At 34.0% G+C, this 23,240-nt stretch overlaps 1 protein-coding gene across 1 annotated transcript in view; it reads left to right on the top strand.

Moving 5' to 3' along the window:
- LOC107741621 (uncharacterized) overlaps positions 1 to 22,915 on the top strand; it is an 87,529-nt gene extending 64,614 nt beyond the window's left edge. Inside the window, exons 27-35 of the mRNA XM_016554382.1 lie at positions 11,766 to 11,942; positions 13,839 to 13,955; positions 16,054 to 16,380; positions 18,034 to 18,276; positions 19,646 to 19,903; positions 19,988 to 20,293; positions 20,419 to 20,691; positions 20,797 to 20,880; positions 22,064 to 22,915. Coding sequence (XP_016409868.1) covers positions 11,766 to 11,942; positions 13,839 to 13,955; positions 16,054 to 16,380; positions 18,034 to 18,276; positions 19,646 to 19,903; positions 19,988 to 20,293; positions 20,419 to 20,691; positions 20,797 to 20,880; positions 22,064 to 22,130 — 1,852 coding nt within the window. The 3' untranslated portion in view covers positions 22,131 to 22,915. The remainder of the gene's footprint in view (positions 1 to 11,765; positions 11,943 to 13,838; positions 13,956 to 16,053; positions 16,381 to 18,033; positions 18,277 to 19,645; positions 19,904 to 19,987; positions 20,294 to 20,418; positions 20,692 to 20,796; positions 20,881 to 22,063) is intronic.
- The last annotated feature ends 325 nt before the right edge of the window (positions 22,916 to 23,240 follow it).

The following is a 23,240-nucleotide window of genomic DNA, read 5'->3' as shown; positions in this document are numbered from 1 at the left end:
TAACGCTTCTCATAACTATGTGAAAATAAGTGTATAATTGTAACAGCTCATTGTTGGAGGTGAGCTGAATGAGAGAGAGAGCGAGAGAGAGAGATGCAGAGCAGGGGACGCGAGGAACAGTAGGCTATTAAGAACTGCTGCTTTAGAACATTGATTTTGAAACTTGTGATAAAGCAGCGCAGCATGGCTTCGCCCCCTTTGTTGCCTTTTCCCGAGGGCGGGGTTTATCTGGGTTTGTGATGTCACGAACCCGGGAAGTAACTTGTTGTTGTCCCTACCAGCCGTTCTTGTAGGCATTAAACTGCCAGAATTTTAAAAGACGATATCTCCGTTTGCATTGAACTTTCAGCTTTGTAACTTTGCAGATATTGTTTATGCTCAAACAGCAACATTAGACACTAACTAACGTTAAAAAAGTGAAATTGCAATCATCCACCCCTTTAAATAATGTGTTTAGCTTTGATTTAATAGATATGGGGTAATGGATAGAATACATTTTTCTTTCATTTGTATTTTAGTGCCTGTAACCACACTGACTGAATTTTGATAGGTGTTTTTTTGCTTTGAACTAATATGTAAGACTTTGTGCTTGTAACTGAGCAGTGATAAAGGCTTTTCATATATAAACTAAAGCAGAGATCAATTTTATCAGAGCACATTTTGTGTCCATAAAATATTATGATGGTAGTTTTTGGGACATGTATGTTGTACAGTGCTGTACAGACGTTATGAGCAGGGTTTAAATTGGGCCGGGGCCGTCCGGGGTTTGATCCCCGGCACATAGACTCCAGGGCTCGACATTAACGCTTCATTAACGCCGGACAAGTAAGCATGCTGAGGTAAAAAATCTTAATGAAAAGTTTTTATATTTAAAATACAGTTAGTTAGGCAACATCACACAACGTTTTCACCATTACGACTGTTTAATAGTTCTATAAAAAGTTCAATAAGCAAATACAATAATATTAGGTCACTTACATTTTAGGCGGAAACACAGCGCATCTCACAGCAACCAGACGATTCATTGCTGATTGATTCCGTGTTTTGAACGAATCGGTTGAGTCAAAGTTTCATTAGCCCATGCATAAACATCTGATGAATCTGCCATTTGAACGAATCGTTTGAATGAATAACTCAGTGACACGACTCATTAAGAAAGTGACTTGCCACCACCTATTGGCGTTTTTAATTTCATATTTAAAGTATAACTTAATTTAAATAATTTAATAAATAACTCATTAAATAGTGTAAATGTGTTCAAGTCACCTCTGAGATGTGTAAATTCATCAGAATTGCACTTCAGCTCATTATTATTATTAATGTCTTAAATGCAAGAATTTGACATAAGATGATGCATATACCTCATAGGGTTATGGTGAAAATCTTTTGGAAATCATTTTAAGGGAGCAAATGTTGCATTGTAGTGGAATTTAATTTCTGTCACTACTGTGAACTAACCACCGCACACAATATGAAAATATGAGTGTTTTTATAACATGGCACATGCTGGATGAGTGCAGCGGTAGTGGTTAATTCATAAGGAAGCAGTTTGTGGACGTGTATGTTTGAGTTATTGAGGAGCAGTGTTGGGCAAGTTACTTCCAATATGTAATACATTAAATATTACTAGCTGCTGTCTAATATTACAATATTACGGTCTCTGAATTGTAATGCGTTACACTACTTTTGAGTTACTTTCACCAAAATATCCACATTAGTATTATAAAATGCCAAAATGTAGTTTATTGCTGCTCATTCTACATCCAGTGGAGGGTAATGTGGTAGGTCTATAAAGCATAAAATTATAAAATCATATTTAGATACTGGTATGTAGGTCTACATTAATGTTACGTTGTAGTTTAGGTTCTTGTTTGTATATTTAAAAGAATCTCATAATATTATTTAATGCAGTTGTATTTTTTTAGTGTAAATGATTTAATTTGATAACATATAGATAATCACATTATTATAATTGAATTTATAGATCAAATGTAAGAATTTGAAATGAAAGTATTAATAAGACTAGTGGGAAAATGCCCTTTATAAAGGTAAACAAAAAAAAAAGCCCTTGGATAAAATATAAAAAGCACACAGATTTATATGTCACAGCTGATAGAAAACTGATGAGAATATTGCTTCAGAATAAATCATATTTGCAAAAAAAACAACAACACACACATATACATAGGCTATATATATATATGTATATATGTGTGTGTGGGTAGTTTTTGGGACTTGTATGTTGTACAGTGCTGTACAGACGTTATGAGCAGGGTTTAAATTGGGCCGGGGCCGTCCGGGGTTTGATCCCCGGCACATAGACTCCAGGGCTCGACATTAACGCTTCATTAACGCCGGACAAGTAAGCATGCTGAGGTAAAAAATCTTAATGAAAAGTTTTTATATTTAAAATACAGTTAGTTAGGCAACATCACACAACGTTTTCACCATTACGACTGTTTAATAGTTCTATAAAAAGTTCAATAAGCAAATACAATAATATTAGGTCACTTACATTTTAGGCGGAAACACAGCGCATCTCACAGCAACCAGACGATTCATTGCTGATTGATTCCGTGTTTTGAACGAATCGGTTGAGTCAAAGTTTCATTAGACCATGCATAAACATCTGATGAATCTTCCATTTGAACGAATCGTTTGAATGAATAACTCAGTGACACGACTCATTAAGAAAGTGACTTGCCATATATATATATATATATATATATATATATATATATATAAGCTCGATACCATAGAGCACCCCCACATAACAAATCCCAATTTAACCCCTGGTTATGAGTAATGTTTTATTATGTAAGCAATAATGAACAGTTAGATCATCATTATGTAAGGGATAATGCAAGGCTAACTGTGCAGTAAACTATTTTAATGCAGGAGGTGGAGGCAAAGAACCACCTGATGCGATAGCTAAGCTAGCATTATCCCGCTTATACCGTGGTCATTTGCCAGCATTGACAAGTTAAAGCTGATAATGATGTTTGCAGTGCAATATTTGACCAGAAGGGTAAAAATTATGATTGTTTTCATCAGTTATAAACTGATGAGAATATTGCTTCAGAATAAATCATATTTGCAAAAAAAACAACAACACACACATATACATAGGCTATATATATATATGTATATATGTGTGTGTGTGTATATATATATATATATATATATATATATATATATATATAAGCTCGATACCATAGAGCACCCCCACATAACAAATCCCAATTTAACCCCTGGTTATGAGTAATGTTTTATTATGTAAGCAATAATGAACAGTTAGATCATCATTATGTAAGGGATAATGCAAGGCTAACTGTGCAGTAAACTATTTTAATGCAGGAGGTGGAGGCAAAGAACCACCTGATGCGATAGCTAAGCTAGCATTATCCCGCTTATACCGTGGTCATTTGCCAGCATTGACAAGTTAAAGCTGATAATGATGTTTGCAGTGCAATATTTGACCAGAAGGGTAAAAATTATGATTGTTTTCATCAGTTATGGCTCGTTAGATCTCTAGCATTGTGCCCGCTTTAAATCAGACGCAGTTATGAAATAGTGCAGTAAGATCTCATTTATTTGAACGAATTATAGCATTTATTTGTTTGAATTACCTGCATCTGTGCTTCTCTCTCTACAAACATTGAAGCTGTGAGTTTAGTTACTTAAAAAACAACGATTTTACCTTCTCGTTGCTGAGAAATATAATGTAGCGATTCAGTATCAAAGTTATTTTACTAACAAAAGTCACTGGGCAGCGTTGACAACAAGTTTCTGTGCTCCTGGATGTTTCTGTGTATGCGCAGCGCAATTTCCGATCTCTGTGTGTGTGTGTGTGTGTCAATTAAAGCAGTGCATTAATACAGAATGGTGATTAAACTGACTTAGACTTTTTAAACAGTTTAATGCATACCTGCCGGCCAATCAGAATCGATTATTCAGACCAACTATGGTATAACACAAAACAAACCCAACAGAGCAACACAACATGCTGATTCACATCGCAAACCGTAAAGGATAATATTTTCTTATATCATACAGTGTCTGTCCTATATCTCATGGCTAAGGTGAGACCCTGAAGGGAAGAGAGCACTCTGGGTTTGTTCTGTTTAGTCCCACTCATTTCATTTGATCAGCCAAATATTTTTGTGATTGCAAAGAGTAGACTTGATTTTTACACCATCACAGAAACTGAATTGAAATGCAGTTGTGTAGATCCCAATAGTGCTGTGAGTAGAACAATGAGTAGAACTTCAAATGTTGCCCCCACACTTGTACTGTCATAAATATACTCATCTTATTATTTTTTTTAAAGATAAAGGAAATAGTGATCCATCACTTGCCATAAGTCATATTATCAGAAAATGGAAATTAAAGTCATCATTAAATTTGTGTCTCCACAGATTTCATTCAATTGTTGGCAATGAGAAGAACATGTCTGTCAAATTTCTGGTGAATCTGATTGTTTCAGCATCAGAGTTTAAAACCACTGGAGAAAATTACACTGAACTGTTCACATCTGTGTGCAGCTACAGATCTTTCCCCTTCAGTGAAAACTATACTAACCGTCACGCTGATCAACAGATGAAGAGAGTGAAGTGAAGGGATTCCTCCAGTGTCTGCCCTACATCTCACAGCTGAGGTGAGACTCTTATAGGAAAAAGACCACCCATGCTTATTGTATCCAGTGTTCACAATAAATTTAATGTATTTAACTTAAATATTTTATTAAACAATATGTATGTGAACATGAACCAGAATTGAATTGCATATAATCACAAAAAACACTAAACTGACGTGTAGTTTTTTCGACAGCAATATTATCTGTTGTTGAAATCCTGCTGTCACCCTCATTCAGTCGTTTTTTCTGCTGTGAGAGTGATTGTGATCATATGTTTCTATTGTAGCAGCTTCATTCAGCACACAATTTGTTTACATGTGCAGTTATGATGAAGCTACAGTGCATAGTCAAGCTACAATCTTCGTTTCTCTGTCCAAGTATATTTCACACAATACATGATCAAATGTTTGCAGTTTTAAATATATAGTATAGCACATTACCTCTTTCTTGCAGGACGTACAAGCAGAACAAAGAAAAACTATAATCGTATTATATAGGTCTGTTTATCGGACTGGTGCAATTTCATTCTGACATTTGCATGACATTTAAAAAGATGAATAATAGTTTAGTCTGACTGAAATCAAACATGTAAAGTGCATGTAAATGTGGCTACTGATGTAATGTAATATACAGGACACGACAGCACCTGACTTTACTGGAGCTGTAGATTAAGTGTTCACTCTCGTGATAGTCAGCACACAAACACTGTAGAAACTGTTACTGTCTGACACAGGTTTACATTCATATTAACTAATTCAGTCGCTTAAATTATTTTGAAGGAAATGAAGCAGTCAAAGAAATGAAGTAATTACATTTTTTCATCAATTCAAATTGTATTTAAAAAAAATCACATTTTATTAAGTGGCTGCTTAATTTTTAGAAACCAAAGAGACGCGAAAAAAATCCCAGAAAAGTCAAATTTTTTCATTTTATTTTAGAATTGCATCTGATTTGCTGATGATACACATTAGTAGTCTCTAATAATAAGATGCTTGGGAGTTTGTTGTCAAAGGCTTATATTTCTATAATACATCAAAGTGCCCTTATGTCACAATCACCAGCTGGAGTGTCCTGGACATCCACCAGAGGGCACTCCTCCCTACTCCATTGCCATTCTGTTCTGGATTACCCTCTAATGAAGCTTCATTTGGATCTTTATTGTACAAGCCTCAGAGTATCAGAGTAGTGCTTATGACAGAAATAGAATGGCAGTGGAGTAGGGAGGAGTGCCCTCTGGTGTGTGTGTGTGTGTGTGTGTGTGTTTTGTCCACTAACATTTTAATATTCTTTACTCTGTATATTGAGTGTGTTGTAGGTCTGTGTAGCAAATCATAATGTTATAATAAAGCATAATATAATAACTACAAATAAAGTAAAAAGTAGTACATTATTAGTGTAATAATGTTATTTAATTATATATAATTGAATATAATTTTCTCAAAATAATAAAATCTTGAGGTAATAATGTAAAACAATTTTTACATTAGGAGAAATGTGTGACATTATAAACTAACCAAAACATTGTCATACCGAGATAATTGCAATATATTAAAAACACACACACATTGGTATTCCTTTACAGTACATTTAAAAAAATAATCTATACTGTATCTCATTTAAAAATGTCTTAAATTTTTTTTTAATTAAACTACCTACCTAATGCACCAGATATAAATATTCATGCAGTTACTACTATTACTACTACTACTGTTGTTGTTGTTGATGATGATTATGTGGATATTAATTGTATAATATTATTACGTAATATTATTATTTCTTACATAAGCCAAAGACACTTGTATTTGGTAAAAGAGAATATTGCATTTTAATTGGACAAGAGCTATACATACTGTTAAATGACAAAGAGTGTGCAGTGCACTACCAACACTACAAAGCCTACATTGTAAAATAATAATAATAATAATAACGTAGTATCAACATAGCAAAAGAAACCAGTAAATTAAAAGAGGAATCCTAATATTATATGGTAACAATAATAATAGTAGTACACTTATTATATTATAAAGTAATTATTATGTTGTAAACATTGTTTTACTTCTACACTGATCAGCTACAACATTAAAATCAGCTGCCTAAAATCATGTAGGCCTCCCTTGTGCTGCCAAATAGCATGAATATGGACTCCAACAGACCTCTGAACATGTCTTGTGGTTTCTGGCACCAGGATATTAGCCGCAGATCCTTTAAGTCCTACATGTTGTGACGGTGGAGTCCCATGGATCGGATCTGTTGGTTCAGCACATCCCATAGATGCTCAGTCGGATTGAGATCTGGGGAATTTGGTGACCAGGGCAACATCTTGAACTCTTCATCATGTTCTTCAAACCATTTCTGATCAATGTGTGCAGTGTAGCAGTGAGCATTGAACTTCCAATGGCATCTAAAAGTATAAATTGCTCTAAGCATATGCTCAATCACTGCCATAATTATGAGGGGGTCCTTGGATTTTTTTCCACTGTAAACATTTGCCATAATTTGCCGGAACAGCACTCAAAACTATACCTTGGCAGGGCTCAGTCATCAGAAGAATCTGTCTACAGTAGTGCTGCAAACACCAAAGAAATTGAATGTTGTTGTTGTCTTGTGTGTCTATTTTTTGTAAAATATATTTTATTGAAATAAAGTCATTCTAACAACATTTGTAAATAAAAAGTTTAAAAAATAAAATAAAAGTTACCAAATGCTCATATAATAATCGCTGATCGAATTATAGTCTTATTTAAGCTGTTCATCCCTGTCCCGGACGCTAACCTTTATTTACTGATTAAGTTGTGGGTCAGTTTGGAGGTCACTCGTAACAATGTGATGTTTTTAGTACACTTCACCAAACCCACACAACAAAAGAATCAAAGAATCAGGTAAAACCCAGTAAACCTTGAGATTATTACTTGTGACATTAGAACAAAAAAAATAGATATGAGGACATGTATAAAACTGAATTAAACAACAGTCCCTTAAAAATTATTTCTGATTTCATTAAACATTTTCATATAATTATTATGAATGATCATTTTCATTCAATATTCTTAACTTTAATTAAAAAGGTTTATTTCTGCTATTGTAGGCTCATTTAGTAAATGTAAGCAATTTATTTGGACAAGCTCAAACTGAGTGCTGGTCGTGCTTCTTCAGAAGCAGAGTCACAAACAAAGTTTCAAAAAATGCTGTGCACAGCGCCACGAGAAATGGGGTCTTGCGCACTCAACGTGACGTCAGATTAATTTTTACAAGACATAAGGAAAATAACCTGAAAGACTTATTTATCTTATGTTTATATTTAAAAGAAAGATAAATATTCTTCATTCAGACCCTAACAAACACATACAGTATGTCATATTATGCTCTGCGCATTGCACATCTCCACAGAATTCATGATTGTGTTCATATGTTTCTATTGTAGCAGCTTCATCAGCACACAGTATATTAACATGTGCAGTTATAATCGAGCTACAGTACATATACTGTGTATAACTGTGTGATTTATGTGACAAATAAAAAATGTACATATACATATATATATACATATATTTCACACAATGAAACATGATCAAATGTTTGCAGTTTTAAATATAGTATAGCACATTACCTCTTTCTTGCAGGATGTACAAGCAGAACAAAGAAAAACTATAATCGTATTATATAGGTCTGTTTATCGGACTGGTGCAATTTCATTCTGACATTTAAAAAGATGAATAATGGTTTAGTCCGACTGAAATCAAACATGTAAAGTGCATGTAAATGTGGCTACTGATGTAATGTAATATACAGGACACAACAGCACCTGACTTTACTGGAGCTGTAGATTAATTGTTCACGCTCATGAGTCAGCACACAAACACTGTAGAAACTGTCTGTCTGACACAGGTTTACATTCATATTAACTGATTCAGTCACTTAAATTATTTTGAAGGAAATGAAGCAGTCAAAGAAATGAAGTAATTACATTATTTGATCAATTCAAATTTTATTTAAAAAAAAAATCACATTTTATTAAGTGGCTGTTTAATTTTTAGAAACCAAAGAGACACGAAAAAAATCTCAGAAAAGTCAAATTTTTACAATTTTAATTTATTTTAGAATTGCGTCTGATTTGCTGATGATACACATTAGTAGTCTCTAATAATAAGATGCTTGGGAGTTTGTTGTCAAAGGCTTATATTTCTATAATACATCAAAGTGCCCTTATGTCACAATCACCAGCTGGAGTGTCCTGGACATCCACCAGAGGGCACTCCTCCCTACTCCATTGCCATTCTGTTCTGGATTACCCTCTAATGAAGCTTCATTTGGATCTTTATTGTACAAGCCTCAGAGTATCAGAGTAGTGCTTATGACAGAAATAGAATGGCAGTGGAGTAGGGAGGAGTGCCCTCTGGTGTGTGTGTGTGTGTGTGTTTTTGTCCACTAACATTTTAATATTCTTTATTCTGTATATTGAGTGTGTTGTAGGTCTGTGTAGCAAATCATAATGTTATAATAAAGCATAATATAATAACTACAAATAAAGTAAAAAGTAGTACATTATTAATGTAATAAAATGTTCAGGATGTAATAATTTTCTCAAAATAATAAAATCTTGAGGTAATAATGTAAAACAATTTTTACATTAGGAGAAATGTGTAACATTATAAACTAACCAAAACATTGTCATACTGAGATAATTGCAATATATTAAAAACACACACACATTGGTATTCCTTTACAGTACATTTAAAAAAAAAATCTATACTGTATCTCATTTAAAATTGTCTTAAAAATTTTAAAAATTAAACTACCTACCCAATGCACCAGATATAAATATTCATACAGTTACTACTACTGTTGTTGTTTTTGTTGTTGTTGTTGATGGTGATTATGTGGATATTAATTGTATAATATTATTACGTAATATTATTATTTCTTACATAAGCCAAAGACACTTGTATTTGGTAAAAGAGAATATTGCATTTTAATTGGACAAGAGCTATACATACTGTTAAATGACAAAGAGTGTGTAGTGCACTACCAACACTACAAAGCCTACATTGTAAAATAATAATAATAATAACGTAGTATCAACATAGCAAACATTTTAAAAGTTAATGTTTCATGCCTTCATTTGATTACCACCGTTTTTGATAAAACATTTGTGTTAAATCAAAAAAAATGTAAACAGACAACACAGCATTTCTAAAAATGCATACATGCATACTTAAAGAATTCCACAGGGCCCTATTATTGTAAAATAAATAATAATAATAATAATAATAATAATAAAGTTGTTGTTACAATTTTTAAGATTTATGATTTCAATTAATTAGACATGCTTTTAGATTTCTACAATTTAATTTAACCATTAAAACAGAGTCCAGAATAATTAATACAGGGAGGAAAAAAGAGTCCAGAATTTTTTTTACGGAACTTCCAATGGCATCTAAAAGTATAAATTGCTCTAAGCATATGCTCAATCACTGCCATAATTATGAGGGGGTCCTTGGATTTTTTTCCACTGTAAACATTTGCCATAATTTGCCGGAACAGCACTCAAAACTATACCTTGGCAGGGCTCAGTCATCAGAAGAATCTGTCTACAGTAGTGCTGCAAACACCAAAGAAATTGAATGTTGTTGTTGTCTTGTGTGTCTATTTTTTGTAAAATATATTTTATTGAAATAAAGTCATTCTAACAACATTTGTAAGAAAACAATAAAGCTTAAAACTTAAACGTATAAAAGTTACCAAATGCTCATATAATAATCCCTGATCGAATTATAGTCCTATTTAAGCTGTTCATCCCTGTCCCGGACGCTAACCTTTCTTTACTGATTAAGTTGTGGGTCAGTTTGGAGGTCACTCGTAACAATGTGATATTTTTAGTACACTTCACCAAACCCACACAACAAAAGAATCAAAGAATCAGGTAAAACCCAGTAAACCTTGAGATTATTACTTGTGACATTAGAACAAAAAAAAATAGATATGAGGACATATATAAAACTGAATTAAACAACAGTCCCTTAAAAAAAAATTATGATTTCATTAAACATTTTCATATCATTATTATGAATGATCATTTTCATTAAATATTCTTAACTTTAATTAAAAAGGTTTATTTCTGCTATTGTAGGCTCATTTAGTAAATGTAAGCAATTTATTTGGACAGCTCAAACTGAGTGCCGGTTCATATCAACTGAATATGTGCCTATTACATGTATGTTAAATGAGAATTTTAAGGAAATTATTTAAATTACTCACACTTTAATAAGTTTAGATTTCACAATTTACACTTTACTAATTATTCACTTTAGGATTATATTTACAACACACCACTCTACACAGCCAGCAACTAGAACTAAAATACAAACTGCCATTGCATCTTTTAAAATCATTCCATCAGCTTTCATATGTATTTTATATTTAAATGATTTAATTCGTCACCTGCAGTATTTTTGTTCATACTGTACATTGAACATTGAAGTGATAATTATTTGTGTGTCTCCACAGGTTTGACTTTTTTAACTTGAAGAAAGAACCTGCTGTAAAGTTTCTACTGAAACTGATTGTTTCAGCATCAGAGTTTGATGCAAATCAAGGAGAAAATTACACTGAACTATTAACGTCTGTGTGCAGCTACACATCTTTCCCTCTTAATGAGGATTATTTCGATGATTTTGAATCACAGATTGATCAGTGTGATTTTAAGCCGTACATTTTATTTTAAAAACCCTGCAGATACCCTGTAAATTCTTTTTTTTAATTATTATTATTATTTTTTTCTATTTTATCATTTATATACTTTATGTTGGCTATTTACATTATGCAATGTTAAATGCAATCCAGACAATTGGTTTTTAATAGCTCAATAACTTCTGATTTAAAGTAAAGAACTCAAATATGTGTAAACATGTAACTTACCACAGCTGTAAAGTGCTGGAAAAGCTTGAAAATGCACCTTGAAAATGCTTGAAAAGTGCTTGAATTTAACTTTGGAAAAGGTGTAAGAACCCTGATTATTACAACGCAAATGTCCTAAGCACGTAGTTATTTGTTTAATGTCAGGAATTTCCCCCGCTTATTAAAAAGTTACCTTCATATTCATTACAGTAGCAAACATTAGATGAACATGAATTTATCAGTCAGCTCCTGCAGTCTGGAGAATAAAGCTCTCAGAGAGAAAGAGCTCCATCCTCCTAGAAGTGCTGAAACTCCAAACAGAGAAGAAACCAGTAGAGCTGAGAGACTGCACAGATGAAGAGAGTGAAGTGAAGGGATTCCTCCAGTGTCTGCCCTACATCTCACAGCTAAGGTGAGAGTCTCATGGGGAAAACATTACTCTTTTGTTTCCATATTTTCTGCTCTCAGTTAGGATTATTGGCTAAAAAAAATAGTGAGTACAAAGAGTAGAACTACATTTCACACCATCTCAGAAACTGACTGAATTGATGATGATTCCAATAATGCTGTTAGTAGAGCTATGAGTAACTTAAAATGTCCCTCATCACAGTGTCTGATAAAGTAGTGTTTGTGAGCGCAGTGCTGCCGTTACCGGGGAAACCGCTCTATTTCTGCTGCTCCAAAAGTGCCGCCTACTGGCGAAGAATGAATCGTTCAGACTAATGCGAAAACCGACTGATGTTTTTACGCAGCATAAACAGAGTTGTAAATGTGGATAGACAAAAAGATAATGTGCCTTCAAAGATCTAAAAAATTAAGACAGTAAGATGTGTGTGTGCTTTAAAATAATATTTTATACTTTTGACTTTAATGGCTGAAATGTGAGGTTTATCACTTTGTAAAACTCTATTGTAGCTATTTGTGAAGACCTGTATCTAAACTGCAAATCATGTTTTTTGCAGTCATTTTATGGTTTAATAAGTTACCATAGATATTGCCCTACCCCGCTCATACAGTATTTATCATATTTGTGCATGCTTAATAAGCCGTACATTTTATTTTAAAAACCCTGCAGATACCCTGTAAATTCTTTTTTTTAATTATTATTATTATTTTTTTCTATTTTATCATTTATATACTTTATGTTGGCTATTTACATTATGCAATGTTAAATGCAATCCAGACAATTGGTTTTTAATAGCTCAATAACTTCTGATTTAAAGTAAAGAACTCAAATATGTGTAAACATGTAACTTACCACAGCTGTAAAGTGCTGGAAAAGCTTGAAAATGCACCTTGAAAATGCTTGAAAAGTGCTTGAATTTAACTTTGGAAAAGGTGTAAGAACCCTGATTATTACAACGCAAATGTCCTAAGCACGTAAATAGTTATTTGTTTAATGTCAGGAATTTCCCCCGCTTATTAAAAAGTTACCTTCATATTCATTACAGTAGCAAACATTAGATGAACATGATAAACATCAGACAGACGAGATCTTCAACATGTGTATTACACATGACAAAGTGCTCATTCTGAAATCTGAAGAAAGATTTATGCTTCATAACATATACCTTAATTCAGCTTGTACAGGCTGCTCACTGTTTATATAATTATGTTGTGTTGTTATATTGTTTTTGTTCATACAGTTGGCTAACTGCAAATGTTTCAATAATGATTTTGTTAACAGCATGCATTTTGAGGCAGTTAATGATTTAAATGTTGGTTAAATTAATTATTATTCAACATAACATTTTACTCCAATGGAAACTGTAATGCTAGTAAAATTGTGCAATCTTGAAGAGTCTGAAATAGATGTTGCTCAATCAGGACATAAAATACATGCATCTTAACTTATTTAGAGAAATAATGCTGACTACATGTGGTACAGACTTAAAGACACAAAGCTTTATTTCCATGATGATACATGGTAAACTTTAAATTTTTCAATACAATATAGTAACAAAGGCTTGTATCATAATATTTCTTGTACATACACATATCCTAAAAACAAATTCTGTGCGACTGTTATGCTTCAAATCTGGTGATTTTAGGTCAGTGTTTTGGCTGTCTTTGTCTGCTGCTTGGGAATAGTAAGATGGCGGCTCAAACACTTCTGGTGGCTTCACCGCTGAATAGCAGTTTAGAACACAATGAGCAATCGAGTCATTATACAGATCAGTGTCATAAACCTAATTATCTTTTTATTATTATTATTGTAAAGATGAATGTTGTAATTATGAATCTGCTCCCATATTTCATATTATCCAGCACTAGACATTGAAGTGTGTTTACATTTGTGTCTCCACAGACTTGATTTCTTTGTTTTCTATGAGAAGAAAAGGTCTGTCCAGTTTCTGGTGAATCTGATTATTTCAGCATCAGAGTTTGATAAAACGACTAGTGAAAATTACACTGAGCTGTTCACATCTATGCAGTCATTTTATGGTTTAATAAGTTACCATAGATATTGCCCTACCCCGCTCATACAGTATTTATCATATTTGTGCATGCTTAATAAGCCGTACATTTTATTTTAAAAACCCTGCAGATACCCTGTAAATTATTATTATTATTATTATTTTTTTTTTCTATTTTATAATTTATATGCTTTATGTTGCCTATTTACATTATGCAATGTTAAATGCAATCCAGACAAGTGGTTTTTAATAGCTCAATAACTTCTGATTTAAAGTAAAGAACTCAAATATGTGTCAACATGTAACTTACCACAGTTGTAAAGTGCTGGAAAAGCTTGAAAATGCACCTTGAAAATGCTTGAATTTGACTTTGGAAAAGGTGTAAGAACCCTGATTATTACAACGCAAATGTCCTAAGCACGTAAATAGTTATTTGTTTAATGTCAGGAATTTCCCCCGCTTATTAAAAAGTTACCTTCATATTCATTACAGTAGCAAACATTAGATGAACATGATAAACATCAGACAGACGAGATCTTCAACATGTGTATTACACATGACAAAGTGCTCATTCTGAAATCTGAAGAAAGATTTATGCTTCATAACATATACCTTAATTCAGCTTGTACAGGCTGCTCACTGTTTATATAATTATGTTGTGTTGTTATATTGTTTTTATTCATACAGTTGGCTAACTGCAAATGTTTCAACAATGATTTTGTTAACAGCATGCATTTTGAGGCAGTTAATGATTTAAATGTTGGTTAAATTAATTATTATTCAACATAACATTTTACTCCAATGGAAACTTAATGCTAGTAAGATGCCATAGAAATTGTGCGATCTTGAAGAGTGAAATAGATGTTGCTCAATCAGGACATAAAATACATGCATCATAACTTATTTAGAGAAATAATGCTGACTACATGTGGTACAGACTTAAAGACACAAAGCTTTATTTCCATGATGATACATGGTAAACTTTGAATTTCAATACAATATAGTACAATATAGTAACAAAGGCTTTTATCATAATATTTTTTGTATATTCAAATTAATTTCTTATTCTAATACCAGATATATGTTCATGTTTAATATTTCCTGCTTAATTACGTACATAAAGAAATATATTTGTGTTGTATCAGTTACCTCTGTCGGTAGTGCACAGCAGACACACACCCACCTTAACAATTTCAATATATCGCTTAACCTGCCCGAAAACACCATAAACATTGCAGATAACATCTGAAATAACAATTCATTTACATACATATATCCTAAAAACAAATTCTGTGCGACTGTTATGCTTCAAATCTGGTGATTTTAGGTCAGTGTTTTGGCTGTCTTTGTCTGCTGCTAGAGAATAGTAAGATGGCAGCTTAAACACTTCCGGTGGCTTCACCGCTGAATAGCAGTTTAGAACACAATGAGCAATAGAGTCATTATACAGATCAGTGTCATAAACCTAATTATCTTTTTATTATTAATATTGTAAAGATGAATGTTGTAATTATGAATCTGCTCCCATATTTAGAGAAGAAACCAATAGAGCTGAGAGACTGCACAGATGAAGAGAGTGAAGTGAAGGGATTCCTCCAGTGTCTGCCCTACATCTCACAGCTGAGGTGAGAATCTCATGTGAAAACATTACTCTGGATTTGTTTTGTTTTCATATTTCCTTCTCAGTTAGAATTATTGCAATTTTGTATTTATTTATTTTTGTGAGTACACAGAGCAGAACTACGTTTCACACCATCTCAGAAACTGACTGAATTGATGATGATCCCAATAGTGCTGTTAGGAAGCTAGGAGTAGAACTTTAAATGTTGCTCCTCATCACAGTGTCCCTAATCCTGTAAATTTTGATATATCTATTTATCCCTTTTTTCTTTCTGTTTTAAGATTAAGGTTATAATTATGAATCTGCTTCCATATTTCATATTATCCAGCACTAGACATTGAAGTGTGTTTACATTTGTGTCTCCACAGATTTGACTCCTTGATTTTCAAAGAAAAGAAAAGGTCTGTCCAGTTTCTGCTGAATCTGATTATTTCAGCATCAGAGTTTGATAAAATGACTGGTGAAAATTACACTGAGCTGTTCACATCTGTGTGCAGCTACACATCTTTCCCCTTCAGTGAAAACTACACTAACCCTCACGTTGATCAATGTGATTTCCTGCTGGATCTGTGTTCACATGTGAAGGACTATGAGAGTCAAACAGACAGGAGTGTCCTTCCAGCATTACAGCCAATTTATCAGTCAGCTCCTGCAGTCTGGAGCATAAAGCTCTCAGAGAGAAAGAGCTCCATCCTCCTAGAAGTGCTGAAACTCCAAACAGAGAAGAAACCAGTAGAGCTGAGAGACTGCACAGATGAAGAGAGTGAAGTGAAGGGATTTCTCCCGTGTCTGCCCTACATCTCACAGCTGAGGTGTGATAAACAATGCATTTTATTTGACTATTGTACATAAGATGTTGTGCTTTTTCCACCACATACAGTAAACATAAGCTTTATTTATAGTGCAAATATTTTAACTGAAGATAAGACAAACAATATGCTTGAATATTACCAGGGCAGGAGAATTGTATATTATTTAAATATTTATTTAACACGTTTTTTTTCTGGCTCAAAATGAGGCGAATGTGGTACCATCCTGATCATGTGCACAAATGCACTTATACCATGGCTTCAACTTTTTACAATATATATTAGGTGTTCTAATAATTTGATGATGGATGAAAATGACAATTATCAAGTTAAAGCATATTGTATAAAAAGCTAACCTGCTGAACATTTATTGAATACAACATAACAGTTGGGTCCTTTTGCAGTGTAGTCGAACATAAACATAACAAAATGTCTTTAAACAATGCATTAAAGTGTTAAATTTTCATCTACACACCTCACAACCAGTGCAGAACATTTTAGCCTCCTATTTTTCATTTTATAAAACATCTTCATCTACTCCTCATAGTCCAGTGCCTCCTGGCCCACATCGCTTATATTAACATTTATTATTTTATATATATCTTTATATTATATAAAAAAAGGTTCTATAAAACAAAACAGTTTCTTACGACCTTGCATGAATTCTTTTGACAGAATACATCAAATATAATCGCAGAAGGTTAACAGGTGCATTAGAGCTACTATTAGCATCATGCTGCATAAGACAATTTATAAGATTAATACTATGCGTTATTGTTATGAAAATACCCCAAATTGCATAACAATCACATACAAATCATATACTGTCATAATCATGTATATTAGCTTCTTGTTTCATGTAGAAATATTTATCTGGGTTTTTTTGTGAACAGAACAGAACGCGGAAGTGTAGCGGAAGTTCTTAATTGGAAGAGACGGTGGGGGGGTTATGAACGAGTAATATGAGTGACATGAACAGCAAATGATCTTCCTCTAAGTCATAACAGCGATCGCGGATGTAAAAACACAGGCAGACAGTGCTGGAAGCCACAAATGCTCATCAGCTTGCATAGTTCAGTTCAATTAATAGAAATGATGATTCTGTCTAAATAAATATTGTTAACGTGTAAAGATATCAATATTTCTCCAATTATGTGCACTTTTGGACAAAAAGCTCTAGGGGACGCTGTTTAGTGAAGCTTGTATGTGACTCCCTGCCTGAGTTTTGTCTACAGCAAGAGGTGGCACAAAATTTGATGGAGACAGCGCATCGAAATTCTCTATGCAGGAAAAACCCTGTTTAGTTTATTATATGTCCTGTAGGAATTCTGAGTGGTTCATCTCATCACTATGTAAAGTGTTTGGGCCCAGAGTGAAGGCAGATCAGGTGACTCCTCTACTCCAAGCTTTGGACTTCACCATCACTCTGAGTGAAAAATTACCCAGCAGCACCTGCAGATCTGTGGGAGAGTTCAGGGCCTCAAAAGACTGAAAGCAAAATCCCTTTCATTTCCTGAGCAGCTTGACTCTCCTGAGTCTGTTGTCTGTCCAGTGAGGTCCAGACTATCAGATTTGTGTTCAGCACAGTGGCTTGGCCCATGTTTTGTGAGTAAACCAAATTCTGTACTGAATCATGTTCTTTCTGTGTGTGTTCAGGCTCTCTAAAGATGCTCTTCAGCAGCTGGTTTCAGTGGTGTATGAAGCACAGGATGATGAACTGACACGCTGCTTTCTGAAGGTGTCTGAGGATCTGACTTCCTGCTCACTGACCTGGGAAGTCATTCATTACCTGCTGCAACATCAAGCTCTAAATTTCAAGTTGGACTTTAGAAAGAGCAAAACCTCTTGTGAAAACATCAGAGAACTTCTGCCGGTGTTAGACAGAATCCAGCTGAAACGGTAAAAGAATCCCTCAAGAATAGAGCTGTTCAGTTTGTACACAGTTTATCATAAAACCTGAAAGAGAATTGCTATTTTTGAGCCATGAGTTCCCAATGGATTTTCAATTCCTTATTAAACCTTATTTTACTCAATTTATGAGTACATTGAGGTCTGTTGTTAATACTTGAAGATAGTTTCCTGTTTTATTTTACAACATAAATTACACACAGTCATGCCTCAATTGTGAGTTTTGAAACCATTGTGTGCTATGTTAACAAGTTGCTACAAGAACTACAACAGTTGTCTGATTTGTCAAGCACATCCTTGTGGTAGTTGTAGTTCTTATGTAGTTTAGTTAACTGAAACTTAGCCAAGAAAAAAATGTAAATTCATTAGAAATTCCCATGACAAAATACATTTACATTTAGTCATTTAGCAGACACTTTTATCCAAAGCGACTTACAAATGAGGACAATAGAAGCAATCAAAACCTACAAAAGGGCAATAATATGTAAGTGCTGTGACAAGTCTCAGTTAGCCTAATGCAGTGGACGTAGCAATGTTTTTTTTATATATATAATTAATACAAAGAAAACAAGTAGATAGAATAGAAAAAGAATAGGGAACGCTAGTGTTAGAGGGTATTTTTTTAAATAAAAATATTCTTTTTCTATTCTTTTGACTTATTTTATTTTTATTTAAAAAAATACCCTCTAACACTAGCGTTCCCTATTCTTTTTCTATTCTTTTGACTTATTTTAGAGAATGCTAGTGTTAGAGAGTCATTTTTTATAATAAATAAAAAGAAAGCAAGAAGATAGAATAGAGAATGCTAGAGGCTTTTTTTTTTAAAGAAAACAAGTAGTAAGAATAGAAATAGAATAGAGAGTGCAAGTGTTAGAGGGTCATGTTTTTTTCTTAGAAATAGAATAGAGAGTGCTAGAGTTAGAGGATCAAATGAAGATGGAAGAGATGTGTTTTTAGCTTTTTTTATGAAGATGGCTAAGGACTCAGCTGCTCGGATTGAGTTGGGCAGATCATTCCACCAGGAGGGAACAGTTAATGTAAAAGTCTGTGAAAGTGATTTTGTGCCTTTTTGGGATGGCACTATAATGCACCGTTCACTTCTAGAGGGCACATCAGTCTGAAGTAGTGAATTTAGGTAAAGGGGTGCAGAGCCAGTGGTGGTTTTGTAGGCAAACATCAATGCCTTGAAATAATAAATAATGAAAAATAGTCTTCCAGGTCAGCTTACAAACTGACATAATCACAACAGCTGCATCCACTGAAGTCATTGAAGTTGCTTGTAGTTTACAGTTTGGAGATTTGTATTTATTGAGTGCCTTTAATTCAAGTAGATTTCATTGAGTGATCTTATTCTCTACAGGTTGAGCCCCAGCTTTACTCTGTCCATCATTATGGAGATTTACGAAACTCGCTTTCCTCAGTATGTGTCCAGTCTGATGAGTTCAATAGGAAATGACATCAACCTGAATGCCAGAGTGTTGGACTCTGTTCGCTGTGCTGCCCTGCGCTTCACTCTAGAGCACTGCAACACTGTCAAACTCAATCTGCTCTGGACCTCCATACCAGAGGAGGAGCTAGAGAGCTTTCTGCCTTTACTCAGCAGAGTCAAGCAACTCAGGTTTACTGATATAACAGCACTGATATCATATTAAACATGACTGTTCTTTTGTGTATGTTTGTTAACAGTATCTGTGTGTGTTAGTGTTGACAGGCTGCTGTTGCTGAAGCTGCTTCATTGCTGCAGTTCCTCTGATCTCCAGCAGGAGGCAGCACATGTTCTTCTCTCTGCTCTTCACAACACACTGGACTTCTCCTGCTGCTCTGCTCTGGATTTAACAGACACACAGGAAAACCAAGAGCATTTGAAACTAACTGAAAAAGACTGTAGAATAATCTCATCTGTGCTTCAGAAAACTCAAAGCATTGTGAAGTTGATCTTACAGGACTGTGAGCTCTCCGATACGGCCCTGAAACAACTTTGGCCAATCCTGCCTCAAGTCCAGCTGAGGTAAGACATCTGACAGATCCCCTTTCATTGCTACTATGACAGTGTATTCATTTATCTCCATATAAAATCCCTGTATATTATTCTCACATTCATGTTTGTCGTTGTGTTCTACTTCCTCTCATCAGCTGCAGTAAAGCTCTGCTGCTGCAGTTTCTGGCTTGTATTAGTAAAGATGGATCTCAGAGAGGCTCTTTGAGGAGCGCTGAGGCTCTTTCACAGGCTTTGGGAGGAGAGATGGACCTCAGTCACACTCAGTTGGACCCGAGAGTTTGTGAACAGCTGGCGCTGTTTCTGGAATATTCTGAAGGACTGACAGAACTGGATCTCAGTCACTGCAAACTCACTGATCTCTGCATGAAGCCGCTGCTGCCACATCTGCACAAAACCCAGACTCTGGAGTGAGTTACACAGACATATGAGGAATAGAGAAATATAAAACACAGTATTCAAAGTTCTGCTTATTTCTGTTATTTTTAATCTTTTAATCTCATGTCTTCTTACAGCCTGAGTCACAATACTATCACAGATGAATCAGCAAAGAGAATCCACAGTGTCGTCTGCACTCACAGCAATATTCAGACTGTACGGTAAGTGTGTGTGATCTGTGTTTTATTAGTGTTTGTTAACCTTCTGTTGGCTCATGTCATTTATAAACTAAACGGAGTAAAAGCAAGCAGTTTTATTTTTAGTAAACAAAACATTGACAAATTACTTTTGTTAAGTTAATAAAGTCATATCGGTCTGTTTTATCCAGTCCAAGTCTGTTATTTATAATGTGATTTGTTTGGTTATCAAGACAAAATCACAAGCAATACTACTTCAGATCTGTATTGTTGAAGGTATATTATGGTAAGCATATTTTGAAGGTTTGAAATACCACAAATTGAATGTTTTGATTAAACAGACATTTTGTGTAATAATTCAACATTTTGAATTTTAAATGTGTGTCATGCATTAATGACAGTGGTCCATCATGAAATACATATTTAGGTGATGATTAATATATAAATATTAAAGTATTTTGTTCTAATCCTAGAGGAAAGTACAGTAAAGCAGATGTGTGAGAGTACTAGGGTGTTTTTCTCAGGAGAAACATATTAGTCTTTATTTGCTCTCCTTTGCTATTTCTGAACCTATATTAATGAATTAACAATAAAGTGTGATTGGCAATAAACAGAGCAATCAACAGAAAACAAACATTAAAAAGTTCATTTAAAAAACATTTACACTTTACTTGAGACCTACATACAGTCAAACCAAAAATTATTCAGACACCAGATATAATTTTTTATATTTTTTACTAGTGCGTGCAGGACATTATAGTTCATTTATGTAAGTGAGGATAGCCAAATAAACTAAACTGTGACATTATACCCAAAAATTCTTCATACAGTGGACTACCAGTCAAAGTGATAAGACACTTATAAGACACCTGACCATGTTTTGCTTTAGTGTTATCTGACATTATCAAGATGAATTTGTTCTGACACAGTTTAACTCTTGAGATCTTGTCATATGTTATTAGCATTTTTTAAACTATAGCAAATAAACTGTGATAATGTGTGAAATGTTGAAGGTGTCTGAATACATTTTGGTTTGACTGTATGAAATCAGTCTTTGAGAAATATCCTTTTGTCATGAATAAAGGTAAAAAAAAAATTGTTTATCAAAAACTGAGGTTGTAGTGGAACTAGAAAACACATCAATTGATTTTTTTTGTAGTGTGGTACATAGAGGTTTAATTTCATTCTTTTATTTCATTTTTTGCAGACTTTTTAGAAACAAAATCAGTGACAGAAAGCAGTTCATCGGAGACAAGAGATTTGAAATATGGTGAAGACCCTGGACTGGTTTATTTGTCAAGGATGGTTTGTAAAGAGCTGGAAACATGATAAAACAGTTTTAGAATCACTTAGAACTAAACAAAAGAACTGAATGCTATTAGATTTAGTAGATTACTGTTATGGTTTTGCATTTAATTTCTTTGTCATTAATGCAGTTTTATTGTTCTTGAATCATCCAGTATGGATTTAAATGAGATGTTCATTTACATAGCTCTAATAACAAATTATATATCTGAAGAAATACTGTCTATATGACATTAAATAAAGATATGATGTGCTGGAGAAAGCCATATGAGGATCTGTGTGAATAGGAATGACATTCACTAGCAGTGCATCTCTAATGTAATCACACATGGTGGCACCCTCCCTTTATTTTTTACTTTTATTGATTTTAACGTCATAAACCAGTGTGTACAGAGGCAGGAGAATGAGAGTAACATGCTGGGAATTTAAGAAGGGCGCACATGCACAAATGTACATTTACCTGTATTCATTACTATGTATATAAATGTAAGTAAATCAATTATTAGTATTTTATCTGTACAAGACTGCATTCCCATTACTCATGTATTATTTTCATACATAATAACATATGTAAAGAAACTTTCTTCTTTGTTACCTTTATCTTCTTAATGTAGTTTCATACATGAATTTGTATCATTATTACATGACACCCATGACTGCTTTTAATACAAATCTATGAAATAATGTCTCTGTGAGGCAGGGTTCCTCAATAGGCGGCCCGCGGGCAACATCCGGCCCCTGAGAGAAAAAAGTTTGGCCCGCGCTAATTTCAAATAATGTGGCATGAAAATTCAAACGCAGCATAAGAAAGCTACATAGCATCGTGTCTACACCGGGCGCGAGCGGCGCGACGCAATAAAATACAATAGAACTCGTTATAATCAGTGATGCTGACTTGGATGCGGCGCGACACTACAAATCACCGACAGTAAACTCGTTCTATTTATAACGTACTGACACAACGTTCAAATGATTTGCAATGCTTTGTCGCGTACAGTGTAGATACGATGTGACAGCAAAAACATGGCAAGTGTGTAGAAAAGAAAAGTGGACATGGAAAATAGATGATTCAAATGTGA

Source organism: Sinocyclocheilus rhinocerous, unplaced genomic scaffold (genome assembly GCF_001515625.1).
Source record: "Sinocyclocheilus rhinocerous isolate Xijiao unplaced genomic scaffold, SAMN03320098_v1.1 scaffold466, whole genome shotgun sequence".
Classification (NCBI taxonomy): Eukaryota; Metazoa; Chordata; class Actinopteri; order Cypriniformes; family Cyprinidae; genus Sinocyclocheilus; species Sinocyclocheilus rhinocerous.
The sequence above is the reverse complement of the archived record's forward strand: the minus strand, read 5'-3'. Positions and strand labels throughout refer to the sequence as shown.